Genomic DNA, 15851 nt, shown 5'->3' on the forward strand with positions numbered 1-15851 from the left:
TGAAAGCTGATCTATTGTGATATGTGTGGGTGGTCTTGCTTGTTTACAGGACAAGAACTAGCTGTATTCCATAGATAAACAGATCCACCCCTTTACAGCTGGCTCTGCATAGGCACACTGGGATCTGCATATTACAGATGTATCTGCCTCTAGGTACTTTGGGTTCCACTCCTTACCACTTTCTTTATTTCTCTGGTGCAGCAGCCTTCACCCCTATATTGCTGGGTTCTGGGTCCCAGACCTCTTGATCTGTATTCTATATTGGCCATTATAGTGAGGCTGATGGGACCTAGAATCCTTCAGAAAGGCCACAGGTGTCCAACACTGGATGATATCTGAATTCAGTTTTTTACATTTTGTCATTAGCACTGTGAGGTTGCAGTTCTGTGCCCACTTAGATGACAGCCAGCCCCATTGACCTCTGAGGGACTTACATCTGAGCAGATGTATAGAATGACACTGTGAAGAAGGAGCTCTATATCCAAACTTTGTGTCAGTATTACATTTTTCTGCATACATAAAATTGCCACTGGTTATAAATTGCAAAAACTTAGGCATGTTTGAATACAGCTGAAATCAGCAGGATTTAAGTGCTTAATTGTACCATTCATTTCAGGGGGACTTTGGTGTGCCTTTCTCTAGACTGTATTTGCTACTGATGAATTAATTATATTTTCCTTTACAACATTGTATGCCCTTTATTATTTTTTATTACAGAGGTTTTGAAACAAGTTCAATAAAACTACAAAATCTAAAGGCTACATGCAGTTTCACAGCAAATACCTCACAAGTTTTGTCTTTTAAAAAAATAAAACATTAACTGTCTTAGCAATTGTGTCATTATAAGAAGAAACATTTACCCTTCTGTTTCTTTGCACTATGCTAGACGGTTTACTTGCATTTTGTGGTTTGCACAGCGTTTAGGTACATGTAGGTCAGCATTACTCTTTTAAGTGTTTTACATCTGCATTATTCATGGATATCTTCAATATAATATGACAATCTGATTAGAATGCAAATAACTATTATTTTCAAATCTGTTTGTGATATGTTACTTTATGTTATGAAAAAGTGGGGAACCAATTTATTCTGATTCTAAATATTCTGGTTTTACATTTGTATAAAACCAGAACACTTCAAATGAGGACTGCTTTATTCTATAATTTTTTAAGCCATTATATTCATCAAGTAACATATACACTGTGCTTTAATTAAGAAGGTTGAGTGAGTGTGTGTGTCATTTTATTCATGGTCCCAGCATCAGTGTCCCATGTGTACTGAAGTGCAGGAGCAAGCCTCAGCCTCTCCACTGTCCCCTAGTACCATATATAGAGCATAAAGTATATTGTGCATGCATTTATGATATTGAGCATACATATGTACATATGTAGGCCTGACCCACCCAATCTATACCCACCAAAAATATGAGGAGGTAATCAAGATGAGCCTATATTGGTACAGACATGTGTGTATCAGCACCATGTATGATACACTACACTATGGCGAAGTGAGTCCAAGACAGATTGGTTTCCCGGCCAAGAGATGCCGAAATCTGTTTGCTTCCTGTCTGTGCCACTTTCTGTTTTGTTCCATAACTGCATTAATCACAAATGTAAACACCCTCTCAAAATACATATTTAAATGTGTATTTAAAAAAATAATAATCCAAAGGCTATTTAAATGTGTATTTTGATAATGTTTAAACTGCCAAGAATAGTATTTCAGCATTCAGAGACATGCAAGTTTCACACATTAGTAATGTGCCTTATACTGAGCCAAGATCATTTGTCCATCTAGCATTGTCTATGCTGATGGGGAGCAGTTTTCTAAGGTTTCAGACAAGGCCCTATGCCAACTATATGTGTAGATTCCAGGAACTATACCTGGCACCTGCAATAAAGCCTTTGCTCTATCATTTGGTTGCCACAATTCCTTGAGACACATAGATCAGGTCATCTTGGAAAGAAATCCACAAATATCTGCCTCACCTCACATAGATCATTATCACAAGGTCTCTGGGAGAACCAGCCCTGCGTGAGATGGTGACTGAAACTTTAATCCTTTAACAGCATAAAGCTATTTAAGGCAAAGTACAGAATAAACACTATGCAAAGTACACAATAAACACTAATGCATATATTATGGTTAAAACGCTATTTTAAAACATCCAGAATATGTCATATAAGCTTTATTAAAACTGCTCTGTTTTCAAAAGAGGTATGCATTCAGATACAATTGTTAGTAGGATTTAGTACAAAATAAAGTAAAGACAAAATAAGTTATACAAAAACTTCTTTCCTGAATGTCTACAGAGCCCAGATGGCCGGATAGAAGTCAAAGGGCAACATGGAAGATCCTCACTGCACATTAAAGATGTGAAGTTGTCAGATTCAGGAAGATACGACTGTGAAGCAGCAAGTAGAATTGGAGGGCACCAAAAGAGCATGTATCTTGATATTGAATGTAAGTTCTACTTTCTCTTTCCTAAATTGTATTATGAAAGGAAAATGGGAATACACTCTTTAAAATAATTCTGATTGAAAATTCTAATTTGCCGTTAATTATTTGAGTTAAAAAAAACAGAGTTTTCTTGTGACATAGTAAAGTTTTCATAGCACTCCAGTGTAGTGCATCACTGTATTCAGTATAATGTTTTTCTCTTGTGAAATAAAGTTGCCCAACAGATAATTGGACAAATATATTGGATCCAAAATCAAGTTTATCAGAGTTCCACTTGTGCTTACGGAAAGAGAGCAGCAATTAGCCATAGTCTCCAAATGTCATGACTATGCCAGGACTGCCATGAAAACCAGTAAGCCATCATGGTTTCTTCCTGTGCCACAGGTTGTCCCAATTTTAAAAGAGCTGTGGGCAAAATTGTTACTAGCTTGCAGCTCCTTTAAGAGTATCTTGGCTCCTGAAGTCCCCACCTTGCTCTCCTATATAAACTACTGAGAGAAATGCTCTTATCTGTTTAGTTCACTTTCCACAGTGCTTGTCCACCCTCTCTCATTAATTCACACTGGCAGGATTTCCTTGTCTCGGCAGAGGAGCATTGGGCAAGGCCCCAGAGCAAAACAGTCGCCTCAGAGCCAATGGCTTTGCAAAGTTAGTTAGTGGTTCATTTTTCTTTCTCTCTATTTCTCTCTCCCAAACCCAGCCATGTCTACTTGGGAGTAAGCCCCATTGAGGTCAGTGGGGTTTGCTTTCATAGCCAGGGAGGAACCAGACTGGCTACAGAGAAGAGATATACACAGGGGTTTGTTGGGGGTGGGAGTGGGAAGAAAGAGGCTCTGAGGGTGAGAGGCATGGCTACATTCCTGGAGCTGAGGATGCCCATCTGCAGGCTGGACACTTGACAGGTACTGGGCAAAGTAGACATGGGGCCTTCCCTGCTTCTGCTTTGGCAGTTTGCCATTCACAGCTCAGCTCCATAAAAGCTGCCCTGGAAGCTGGAGGTTTGTGGGGTCTTCAAAAGGCTGGAAGCTACATAAATTCCATTGGGCTGGTGTTGTGAATAAGTGTGTTTAAGCTTTTCATTCAATCCCTTTTTGAATTTGCAAATGAATGTTTGTGTTAGGCCTTTAAAGAGCTGTGCAAGCCTTTGAGCATGAGGGTGCTGTAACTCGGGAGCTTGTGTGTGTTGTCCAACTGAGTTCAGTGGATAGGAAGCAGGCATTGCACCTGAGGTATAGGTGTGTTGCAAGTTAATCCCCTTTTAGCATGTGTGTATGTGTGCTGTCATATATATGAAAAGGTAACGTTGGGCATATAGACTGACACCTCCCCCCCCCAGCAGAGTTAATGTCTCCATAACTGATAAATGATTTGCAAAAATTCAGCAGGTCAGAACCAGCATTTTGAGTATTATTCCTTGGAAGCCCATGGGGTGTAAATTTACACTTTTAACAGTTTAAAAGGGTTGTGGATCCCTTTGTGTGCTTTCACTGACTTGAATGAGACAGCATGTGTGTAAGATTTCGAACTTGAGCACACTTGTATTTGAACTTCAAAGAGCTTACAGTTTGAACACACTGGGTAATGCAGCCACCCTTGCCTTTTTCTTATATTCCATTGGCAGTGCACATATTTAAGGGGTACAGGGAGAGATATTGAAGTAGAATAGAATGCCCTTATTTTAATCTAAGTAATGTTGGAGGTTAGCTGTATTATCATTTCAAGTACTGGTGTATGCCCCCACCCTCAAGCAGTGAAATGATTATTTTCCCTTGGATTACTTGGACTGTATTATTTTATTTATTTATTTATTTATTTATTTATTTATTTATTTATTTATTTATTTATTTTTTTATTTCCCACCCATCTGGCTGGGTTTCCCCAGCCACTCTGGGTGGCTTCCAGAAGAATATTAAAATACAGTGATTTATCCAGTATTAAAAGCTTCCCTAAACAGGGCTGCCTTCGGATGTCTTCTAAAAGTCCGATAGTTGTTTATTTCTTTGACATCTGATGGGAGGGCATTCCACAGGTCGGGCGCCATTACCAAGAAGGCCCTCTGCCTGGTTCCCTGTAACTTCACTTGTCGCAGTGAGGGAACTGCCAGAAGGCCCTCGGAGCTGGATCTCAGTGTCCGGGCAGAACAATGGGGGTGGAGACGCTGGAACTAGAATTAAGTTCCATTAAATTCTGTGGTTCTTACTTCTGAGTAGAATTGTGTTGTAAGAGACTTGGATTACTGCTTGCATTTTAAACACCTAGGTTAGTAGCACTGGACTTACGTACTTAGTTTTCTAAGGATTCCTAAGGGCTGTGGTTTTGAATTTGGAGTTGCCAGGCAGGCACAGTATGCAACCCATGAGAGCAGCAAAATAACCAGACTGTACAATGGTGATAGGATAAAATCTTTATTGACACCAGCAGGCAGGGCAAGGGTTGGCATGGGTTGGGTCCCAGGATCAGTTCATCGTTCCGCAAGCTCCATGTTGATGGAATGGATCCGCTGTGTTTGGAACGCTCAAAATCTATACAGCAGGAGTCAGCCGGTCGGCCAAGTTCTAACCCAAAGATAGGTGGGGGGGGGGATCTCTCAAAGCAAAATGGCTGTGAGATCCAGGGAAAGCAGCCTTATATAGGCTTTCCCCTCCCATCTTCAGCAAAGGCTCATGGGACAGCTTTTTCCCATGAGCCCATCACACAAAGAAGATACTGGACAAAACCTTGCCCAGTATTTTGCTGCAATCTATGGGCCACAGCACCGCTGGGCAAAGATGTGCCATGCTTATTGGGCATGGAATCGAAGAGCTTTAAACCAACATTTAACTGGTTAATGCTTTTCTTGGACATTTAAGGAAGTGACTTTACATTTGCACTAAATTTATAATATTAAATTTATAATATTAATAATCCCTCACTATACATTTCAGTGGGGTGTGTATTTGGATGCTCACACTGTTTATCTCCTTGTAAAGAGTTTCACACATTTTCAAGAAGGGGTACCAAAAATCATGTGAAAGGCCTGAAGGTTTAAACAAAATAAAAAAAATTCCTTCCAGTAGCACCTCAAAGACCAACTAAGTTAGTTCTTGGTATGAGCTTTCGTGTGCATGCACACTTCTTCAGATACACTGAAACAGAAGTCACCAGACCCTTCTATATAGTGAGAAGGTGGGGAGGGGTATTACTCAGAAGGGTGGTGGGATTGGGTGATTGGCAGATAGCTGTGATGAGCCTGCTGACGACTCTTAACGACTGCAATAGGTCTTACAGGAAAAAGCAAGGGATGAGAAGGTGAAAAATGGCTTTGTCATGTATAATGAGATAAGAATCCAATGTCTTTGTTCAGACCAGGTCTCTCCATGGTTTTAAGTTTGGCAATAAGTTGCAATTCAGCAGCTTCTCTTTCCAGTCTATCTCTGAAATTCCTTTGTAATAGAACAGCTACTTTGAGATCTTGTATAGAATGTCCTGGGAGATTGAAGTGTTCTCCTACTGGTTTCTCTGTCTTGTGGTTCCTGATGTCAGATTTATGTCCGTTTATTCTTTGCCTGAAGGTTTGTTTACAAGGAAGCAGTCCTTGCACAAAGCCCAACATGTTTTCATAAAATAGTGTCACATAAGAAACAGCAATATTTTCATTTTCATACTGTATTCTGCAAATATTTGTTTTGTAAAATTATTCTATTGTTGGTAAACAAAATGAACATAGTGCTATTGAAGCATAGTTTCATAATTTCCTAAGTAGTTTTAATAGTGACAATATTGGGCTTGAAAAGTAATTCTATCCCCACCAATCTCCCCACTCCCACCCGATAATGTATTTCAGGTCTTTCCTTTCCTTTGAAATGTTCATAATTTGGTTCTTCCCCATCCACCCACAATTGTTTACTGTACTATGATATTTGAGTTCCCACATACTTCAGCTTTCTGAGTTTTACTAAGTAGCTGCTTGTCTTTAATACAAATTGCTCTATCATTTGTTCTGATAACATAGGTTAACCAGTATGTGTGTGACAGATTGGGTTAGACAGCACTCATACTAATATTTAATTCTAGGTGTTAGTATAGAACAGAGTCTGTACATTGGAAAACTAAATACAAGTGCTACTTTGTGTGCATGAGAATTCCAGGATCAAGTTGTTTGGACTTATCAGTAATAATTTTTCTCAATATTCCTGGCCTGAAGCATGAAATAACTTGTTTTAGTTCTTGACTTTCGGCTTTTTTATTTAGTGAACTCAGGGAATCACCTCTGTATCTGAACTCATCTCTGTGCAATTTGGTATAATGCAAACTTATTTTAGTGACACCCACATTAACTATGACAAATCCACATAGTAGAAAATCTGTCATGATATAGCCAAAGATTAAGTACTTCGAAGTCCTCTAGATTTCAGTGGGACAAAAAGTGCTGTAAATTATCTTGATTGTGCTCAGAGAGTTCAGAACACTGCTTTCTTTAACTTTACAGAAGTATTGAATGGTTTTGTATACAGCAATTTTCTTCATAGAAAATTTCTTTTTCAAAAGAAAAACAAAAGCAACCAATTTATGAGCTGATCTGTTTGTCAGCAATTTTTCTTATTTTTCTTTATCTTTATCTCATAGTAAGAATCTAACTCCACACATTTTAACTTATTTTATAACTTTAAACTCATTTTTAAAACCTACTTTTTAGATTGTCTTGAAACTGGTTTAGTATTATAAACAACTTTGAAATAGTACTATTTAAAGATGGCATGCTGGGGTTTAAACTGAAAAATGGATTTGGCATATACTCATTTGGAACTGATTTTTCTGTCAGCATGTGAACTTTATTGCAGTGATGTATCTTAATGATGCCAGTGAGCAAATAAAGTACTTAAGTAGGAGTCACCAAAACGCATATAAAAGCAGTTATGACATACATTGACCTTTGAGGCAGAAATGAAGGTCCTGAAATACAATGATTTAATGAGTAAAGGGTAACTGCTTTTCTAGTTAATTCAGAAAAAAGGAGAAATTTCAGAAAACTGCAAGTGAATATGACTATGGTGAGTAATATAATTCCTGGGTAGAAAAAAACTGAGGCAAGTGAAATAAAATGCATTAATATTCATATGATTTATTTCACATACCATGTGATGTACATTAAGTGTTCACAAGTATAGCAGGAAAATGAGACGGTCATCTGGTTGTTGCAAAAACTTTGAAATGGGAAAATACATGCAAGGCAAAAACTATCAATTCTTAAACCGAATGGATTCTTGAAACTAATCAAGGGAAGGAACAATTATATAAAATTGTGGTAATGAAGCAGTTTAAGAATCTGAAGAAAGGAAATGAAGAGCCTTATATAAAACCTTGTGGGATTTTTTAAAAAAAGATATATATATCCAATGAACTAAATTGAAGTTAAACTTGTATGGAAAAGCAAAGAACATAGTGAAAAATAAAGAATGCTTGAAGATATGGGAAATTGAAGAGGGATTCCTTGCAACTTTAAACAATTAATGTGTTGTAGTTGTGGTGGCACAGGCAATGCCTTGTATTATTAATATATTCAGATTCCAAAGCTTTAGCCTGAAGGTGTGTGTTTTCCAATGTTTTCTTAACATTAGCAAAAACCATTGTCATATGGGAGCTTATTCTAGATCCTGAGCTTCTGTTGAGAAGATCTTGCGCTGCTGTCCTGATCTTTTAAGCTGTTATAACTAAAAGTAGGACCCTCACCTTTGATATCCCTGCTCATATATGTCGGAATGCTGTCTAAGCTATGTTATTCAAAGATTGTGAAGCCTTTAAAAATGGGCCTGGAAAATCGCCAGCAGCTGCTACAATTTTTTGCAATACTGTTTGAATCTGTTTCCATCTTTGGAAGGTGTAGCTGTGAAGCATCTTAATTGACATCCAGCTTATTTCCTAGCTTATTTCTCATATATTTGACTACTGAAGCTATAAAAAAAATATTGTATGATAAAGTGAAATCCATATCATAGAAGAGGGAGCTTATAATATATAGTTGATAAAAGGTCCATCTGGCTGTGGGCATGTTTTTCTTTCTCCAGTAGCAATGCCAAGTCCTACCCTTTTTGTGTGCATGATCTGACAAGGCAAGAAAGAGACAGGCAAAGTCATTTCCCCCTCAGTGTCTGAATTCTTTGCTAACAGCATTCTGTTTAGTCTAAATTTTGTTCTGTGTTTTTTGTCTCCTCCACCTTAACACAGTTTCTCAGTGGTTGGTTTAAAAGGCGATCCTTGCTATGTTTATCCATATATTAAATCATAGATTACTATGATGTAAATACACTTCAGATAGCTTTGCACTTACATGTTCCCCACTTGCTCGTCCTTGTGCAGCTGTGAAGAGGAGTTTGAAAGCTTTTGCTTCTGTCCCCCACTACAACTTGCTGTGACAAACTATGATTAATGTTTGAAACAACCCACCTTGATCTGTTTGCCTGTTCAGATAGCACAAGAGGCGGTTAAGCAAAAATGGAAGTGAAAGTTTATTAATTTCAGCTTGTAATCATGCTGTAAGATGAGATGGCATGAGCATGCATACCCAAGGCTCACGGTGGTGCACTAATGTCACAATAAATTCTGGTTTGTATGATGTCTGAATGCAGAGTCCATATTGAAAAAGCTTGAGAAACACTGGTTAGATTAGGAATGACTGCAGTTGTCATGCTACCTCATACGCTCAGTGTGATTCCTCAAACAGAGACGTAATATTCTAGATTTAGAGAAACCTTGTTGAATAGTCAGAGAAGCTGCTCCAAAATTAGCTATTTGAATTTGCTTGTGGGCAACTTTACAATTTCCACAGAGTATTCCATTTTAAAAGCATTGGGCTGGATTCAGACTTCCCTCCTAATGGTGGATGGGGAAGTTGATGTTTGCTGATTCCACATCTTCCTGCAGACCCAACTGCCACTTCCCACATTCTCCAAGAGGGTTAGGAAACCCTCCAGAACACAGAGCTGCATGGAGATGGGAGCAACACTGAAAGAAAAGCTAAGAATAAGAAGGCATTGGGCTGTTAATCCCTTTGGTAAGGGATTGGGCAGAAGAAGTTGCAGGAGAGTGATGTGTAAAATATACACCTTTATTGAGAAGATCTAATGATAACATTCAAGGCCCCAGAATAAGGATCCTGACAAGATTTGGCCTTAAATCCCAAGGTGCTCCTTGTCTTGTTGGATAGAAGAATTGCAGAAGCCTGTTGGATGCATTTGATTCCAAAAAATCACGAACAGTAAAAGCTTATTAGCAAATAGAACTTTTACTAATGATTTCTGGCTTAGTTGCAAAAACAAAACAAAAGCCAACTTCAAGAATAAATATATAGAAACTCAGAGGATGTGAAGAGAAGAAAAGAAAAGAAAAGAAAAGAGAAAGTAAGAATGAGCAGGCAGTTCACTGAGCTCAGATATATCTTTCTGGCTCACTGTGGCCTTGACATCGAACACACAGAGAACAGAGTAACTCATGACATCTGCTGCTGTCTCAGCAGAAATGAACAGTTACAGACACATTAGAATAAACCAGTATTTTCCAGTACTGGGCAGTTGCTGCCTTCAAAGATCTCTCTGAAGTGAAAAGGCTACTTAGGTCTCTGAAGATCATAGGAACCCATAAAAAATGTATTCAGTGGCTGGAAGGAGACTTGCAGAAGGTGAAGCTTGGAGCCAACACATAATATGTGTTGGCTCCAAGCAGCATCACTTTCAATATTATGATGAAGATGGCAAACACGTATTTGCTACATGTATTAGCACTGAAGCTACAGGAAATTCTTTTTCATCGATTTAGAGAGTTGGGATCTGCTGAGGTGTGTTTACTTTCTAAGAAATCTCACCATCTGTATAAATGAAAAAGAGTCTTGTGGCACCTTAAAAACAAGCAGATTTGTTATGACATATGCTTATGCTTCACTAAATCTGTTAGTCTTTAAGGTGCCACAGGACTGTTGTTTTTACTGCAACAAACTAATGCACTTGTCCCATTATAATTTGTCTGCCTAAGGTAATTATTGCATAGATTATGCCCAATGCAATTGTGAAAATGTTTATATACATACATAAAAAATAAATCTTAAGAAACTGGTCTAAAAATGCATGATGTTTATTGAATACACACTGTAATCTTAAAATTTATTCAAATTCTTTGAAGACTTCTTCCACCACATAGAAGTTTAACAGTATGCAAAAGGCTTAAACTGACTGTTTGCAAAGCAAAGTGCTATTTTAATAGTTTTTTGAAAGAGTTGTTTTCAAGGGTTCCATAGGGGAATGGCTGTAGCTCAGAAACAGACCACCTTCTTTGCATGCAGAAGGTCTCAGGTTCGATCCCTAACGTCTCCAAACAAGACTGGGATGTGTATAGCAGTTGTAATTCTGAAGAATATCTGCCAGTCACTGTAGATGTACCGGTACCTAGTTAGATGTATCAAAAGTTGTACTTGTTTTAAGACAGCTTCCTATGTTTCTAAATTAGTAAGAAGTTATGAGAAAATAGAGCTTGCTCCTTGTGGAGCCTCACTCAGCATGCATGTTCCTGAGTGCTGTTATGTGCATGCAGCTTGTTTTATTTTTAGTTTCCTTTTATTATTGTAGTAAGCAGCCTAGAAAACTTGGTTCTAGGGTACAATATTAATACTAAAATAAATAATAAATAATAATTCTTCTGTGAGAGGGTGATGCATATGAATAGAGATCATGAGCAGGACCAGCATTCATAGACTAGAGAATGCAAAAGGAACTGAAACATGCATAATAGGGTTCTACTATTTAGGATAGAAACAGATTATATTGTGCTAAAGAAAGCACTTTTGATCTAGTGGATGTGTCTGCTAAAGGAAAAGGAATAGGGACATTTTTGCCTATCTTCCCTGCATCCCCCCCATGCCATTGTTCCGAGAGTGGGCGGATGTCACAACTCTGCAACGAGTTTTCAAGGGAGAACTGGAAACTGGGGGAGGGGGAGGAATGGTAAAAAACAACAACACTTCCCCTCTTCTTCCATTAGCATAGACATCTGTTGAATCAAAAGGGGAAGCAGGGTTATTAGCTTGTTTTGTTCTTGTTCTTGTATTGATTATGCATTGTGTGTTTTATCCTGTGTTTTTATGCTGTGAACCACCTAGATTATATTTATTTATTTACCAGATTTATATCTCATCTTTCCTGACAGTTCAGTGATAAGATACAAAAGCACAGCTATAAAACCAGATATAAAAACCAGATGAAATGTCTGCCTTAAAATGTTTGAAATGCTAAACACAAGCATCGGTGGCAGATAAACATATTCAAAACAGTTGCATGGTAAAACAATCCAATAAAACCAGTTATTCAAAGGGATTAGCAACTTAGAAGGTCAGAGGTGAAAGATTCCCCCCCCCCAAAAAAAAGTTATTTTACATTGAGCCAAAAAGCTAGCTGCTTGGGAGTAAGAGGTGAACATTGCATAAATAAGCCACACAGTTTACTCCCACATCACCCCCACCCCTCTGGAGAAGGGAAATACACTAAATTTTGAAAACCTTTGGCCATCTGTTTAACAAGCAGGTTTATGCCTGGCCATCATAGCTCCCTAGGCACATATGCTGAATCAGGTAAATTTCCATATCTAATTTTGGATACAACTCTGAACATACACTAGGGTTGGATCTAAGAAATCATTAATTGAATTACCTGCTGGATGTGACAAGTGATATATTATCCAGTATTCTCCTAACAGTTTCTGAGGCATTAAACATAATGGAAATATTCAAATGTATGGAGACAGTTTCCAGCCAAGGGTTTGCTGCTCTGCATAATTTCTGTATTGATTTTATGCAAAGCCACTTCTCATCGTTGTAATAATGGCCTAAGAGGGTTTTTCCCTCCTCTGAAAGGAATGGGGAGAATAACTTATTTTATATTCAGCAGTATTGAACACTTTCCTTGTAGCTTCTTTAACCCTCCTTCATTAGAAAACCTGACTGGACCATTCCAGCACTGGGGTCAAATGTGCCTGAATTTGGGGACATTGTTTATAGTAATAATTTAGCAGGACTGCTGTAGGTCTAGTTCTGTGTAAATTCTGGAATGAACAGGGGCCCCAGGTGGATTGCAATTCTGTTTTCATTCCATTTCTATCTAGAAGGCTGTTTCCAGAAGGTGGTGCTATGGGACTGCTGTTCAGCCCAGTATGCTATGTAGCCCCACAGTGTTCCATCTTTTTCCATATGCATCTCAACATCTACCTGAGGCCACTGAGTGACATCACCCACAGATATGATGTTTGTTTTCATCGGTATGCTTTACACCTGAGTCTGGTGTGGATGTGAACATATTAAGTCTGTAATAAAGTAGATGGAGATCGAGAAGCTCCAGTTGGTGGGCAATTTGTTGTCCAATGAGTGTTTAAACTGTTCTGCATGATGTTGCCATTCCCCTCAAGGAGTTCACAATTTAGGGGTGCTTCTTGATCCAGCTTTGTCACTGGAACCATGCTTCCACAGCTCATAACATCTTTTGATGGCACATTAGCTGTGACTCTGCTTGGCTAGAAATAGCGAGCCTCATTCATCCATTTGGTGGCAACCCCCAAATTAGACTATTGCAATGTGTTGCATTTGGAGCTACCTTTGTCAGGAAACTGTTAGCTAGTTAGTTAGCTACTCATCTGCTAACTAGACCTGAATGGTAGGGTCATACCTTACTGGTGCTGTTGCACTGGCTCCAGGTTCATTTTTGGTCACAAAATGCTGTTGTTTACTTTTAAAGTCCCAAATGGTTTCTGACCTGGGTATCTGAAGAGATGCTTCTAACACAGCCTGAGGTCCAGAGTTCCTGCTGTCTCACATAAAGCAGGTAGCAACGGGAATAGGGTCTAGTCAGTTGCTGAGCCTTGTTTATGAGATCCTCTTCTGCAAAGAACTATGTTGTCTTTCTGGAACAAAGACCTTTCTATTTTCACTGTGTTTCATTCTCTCTCTCCATAAATGTTTTAATTGCTGCTTTTATCCTGCATTTTGTTTCTTGTTGTATTTTTTTAAATGACAGCATATATGTGCTTTCATATTGTGTTCTATGTGACTTATATAAGCCACCCAGTGGTATAAATTTGTTAAATATAGATTTGGTGCTTTCTTTAATATATATTAAACACTCTAAGTTTCATGTTGCAATATGGCCTTCATCAAGTATTGCATGCAAATTTCTGAGAATTCATAGAGGTGTTACATATTGTTTGAACCGTCTATGCCATTATTTCAGCTTAACATCAGCAAAGCAAACACCTGGGCAGAAAATTTCTTGAAATACACATACCGTAAACATATATCCTGATCCACTTTGTAGGCTGGGATTGCTGAGAGCTGCATAGGTTTGCTAAATACAAGGAACTGTTATTGCAGAAACTACCCACTTTATGTAGGTGTGCTATCCCAATTAAATGATGAAATGCTCCAATATTTGATTACTAGTTAGCCAGAAAGCCATGATCTGGTTTACAGTGGAAAAGTTTCCACTGCAGTTTTACTTCCTCAACTGCCCCCTCCAGATAGCACAAACACTGTGCTTACACAGTTCTGTTTTGCATTTCTAAGAATTAAATGGTTGCTTTTTACTGTTCCCCGCTGCACCTTTTACTTCTTAGTATCTCTGCCTGATTCCACCCAAGTGGAATAATAATAAAATTATTAAACAAATAGGCAGGAAAGCCTTATAGACTTTCAGATACATTTCCTCCTGGCACAGTACTATGAAGATGCTAAACTCTTAGAAATGAAAGGTGCTTAGTGGTTCTGTGCCTTGAGAATTATAACTCAAGTTATTATGATTCTATCAAATACTATATATGTTCTTGATATGGGCCTAATTTACCAGTAGTATAGCACACACTTCCTCTCATTTGAACTTATTGGCTTCATTTTGAATTACGGGTCGTATCAGATACCATTGACAGCTCTGCAATTTAACTGTCATAATAGTACTTCATGTGTCAAAGTCAAAGTAATTCAATTTGCTGCCAAGCTTGGTGCTTCCAGTAAACTGTGTTCTGTCATATAAGCTGTGGATTCAGTGATTTCTTGGGCATCATTTTTTGTTTTAATCCTTTTAAAATGAATCTACCGATTTGGATGGATCTTATCTCATGTCACACGGTTTGCAAACCCATTCATCTTCAACTTTAAAGCCACTATTTTAAAGTTGTATTTTCAACTTTCAATTTGTGGTGGCCATCCAGATGAAGATGGGGAGCTGTGAGCATTCTTATAGAGCCCCCTTCCTTGATTTGGCCCAGCTCCACACTATGGTCCAGTAGTGTGCTATTTCCCTCTGGGCCCAATTCTCAGTTTCCCTCCTTGCTCACATTGATTCTTGCGTGATCAGAAGGGGAACAGCCTGCAGCAGCAGTCAGTGAGTGCCTAATGATGTTGTCCCCTGGCATTGACCTTCTTCTGTAGCTTCTTCAATGCATATTCTGTAGCCTCTGCTTATGAATGCCACATATGGTCACTCTAGCTGAATCCATTTGAGGTATTATGCAGCTGTCACATAGAAATCTGATCATGTTCCTGTAATCAAGGGAAGGTGAAGTGAAGGCATGATGTGACATGGTGAGATGTTTCAGGTGACAATTTTTAGCAGTGGTGAAGTAGCCAGTTGTTTGTTTTCAGTGTTTTTGATGAGAATAGCTTAGGGACAATTTTCCCACCCTGAAACTGTATTTAATGAGGAAAAGGGGGGATTTCATCCTGTTTGCTATGTGCCATATGCACACCATGTAGCTATGTGAGAATTAAGTTTAAATCAGATTTTAGGTTGGGGATTTTTGAAAATAATTTCTAAAAAATAATTTTAATAGCTACTTGCCATTGAGTATTAACACAAGCAATGTCAAAAATGCATTCAAGCATGTTCACTAAGCCATGATTTGCTTTAACCACGATTTGTTCAACAAACAACTAATCTTCTCACAGATAAGCAAATAAACTATATCTTGTTTCTCCAAGTAGCTTGATTTGTTTTCCAGTTGATCTTGCATTGTGCATCTATATAGTGTGTTGAGCATTTGGGATAGGCTTAATTATGCCCCACTCACACAATGTCTTTAAAAGTGCAGTATAAAGCCAAGTATTTTGTTCATGACAACAAAATAGAATAGGAAGTGTGCTAATAATATTTCAGAAATTATTACGGAGTACTTCTTTATATATTACACACTGATATAACTGGTCATTGAAATCTCTACAGCATCTTTTTGGGAAATGATTTATAATGAAATTAAGAAGGTACTTAAATGTACTTTTCATAAGAAACCAGAGGCATTTCTTTTGGGCGTGGTCGGCCAACTGGTGTCAAGGAAGGATAGGACTTTTTTTATGTACTCCACCACAGCAGCAAGGATTCTTTTAGCAAAGT

The 15851-nt window shown here is 38.3% G+C and overlaps 1 protein-coding gene across 3 annotated transcripts in view; it reads left to right on the forward strand.

Moving 5' to 3' along the window:
* NCAM2 (neural cell adhesion molecule 2) overlaps positions 1-15851 on the forward strand; it is a 202996-nt gene that overhangs the window by 126696 nt on the left and 60449 nt on the right. For all 3 annotated transcript variants that reach the window (XM_079972038.1, XM_079972039.1, XM_079972037.1), the window contains exon 9: positions 2313-2463. In XM_079972038.1, the coding sequence (XP_079828164.1) occupies positions 2313-2463 (151 nt within the window). The remainder of the gene's footprint in view (positions 1-2312; positions 2464-15851) is intronic.

The sequence above is a fragment of the Podarcis cretensis genome, assembly GCF_951804945.1.
Source record: "Podarcis cretensis genome assembly, chromosome: 4".
NCBI lineage: Eukaryota > Metazoa > Chordata > Lepidosauria > Squamata > Lacertidae > Podarcis > Podarcis cretensis.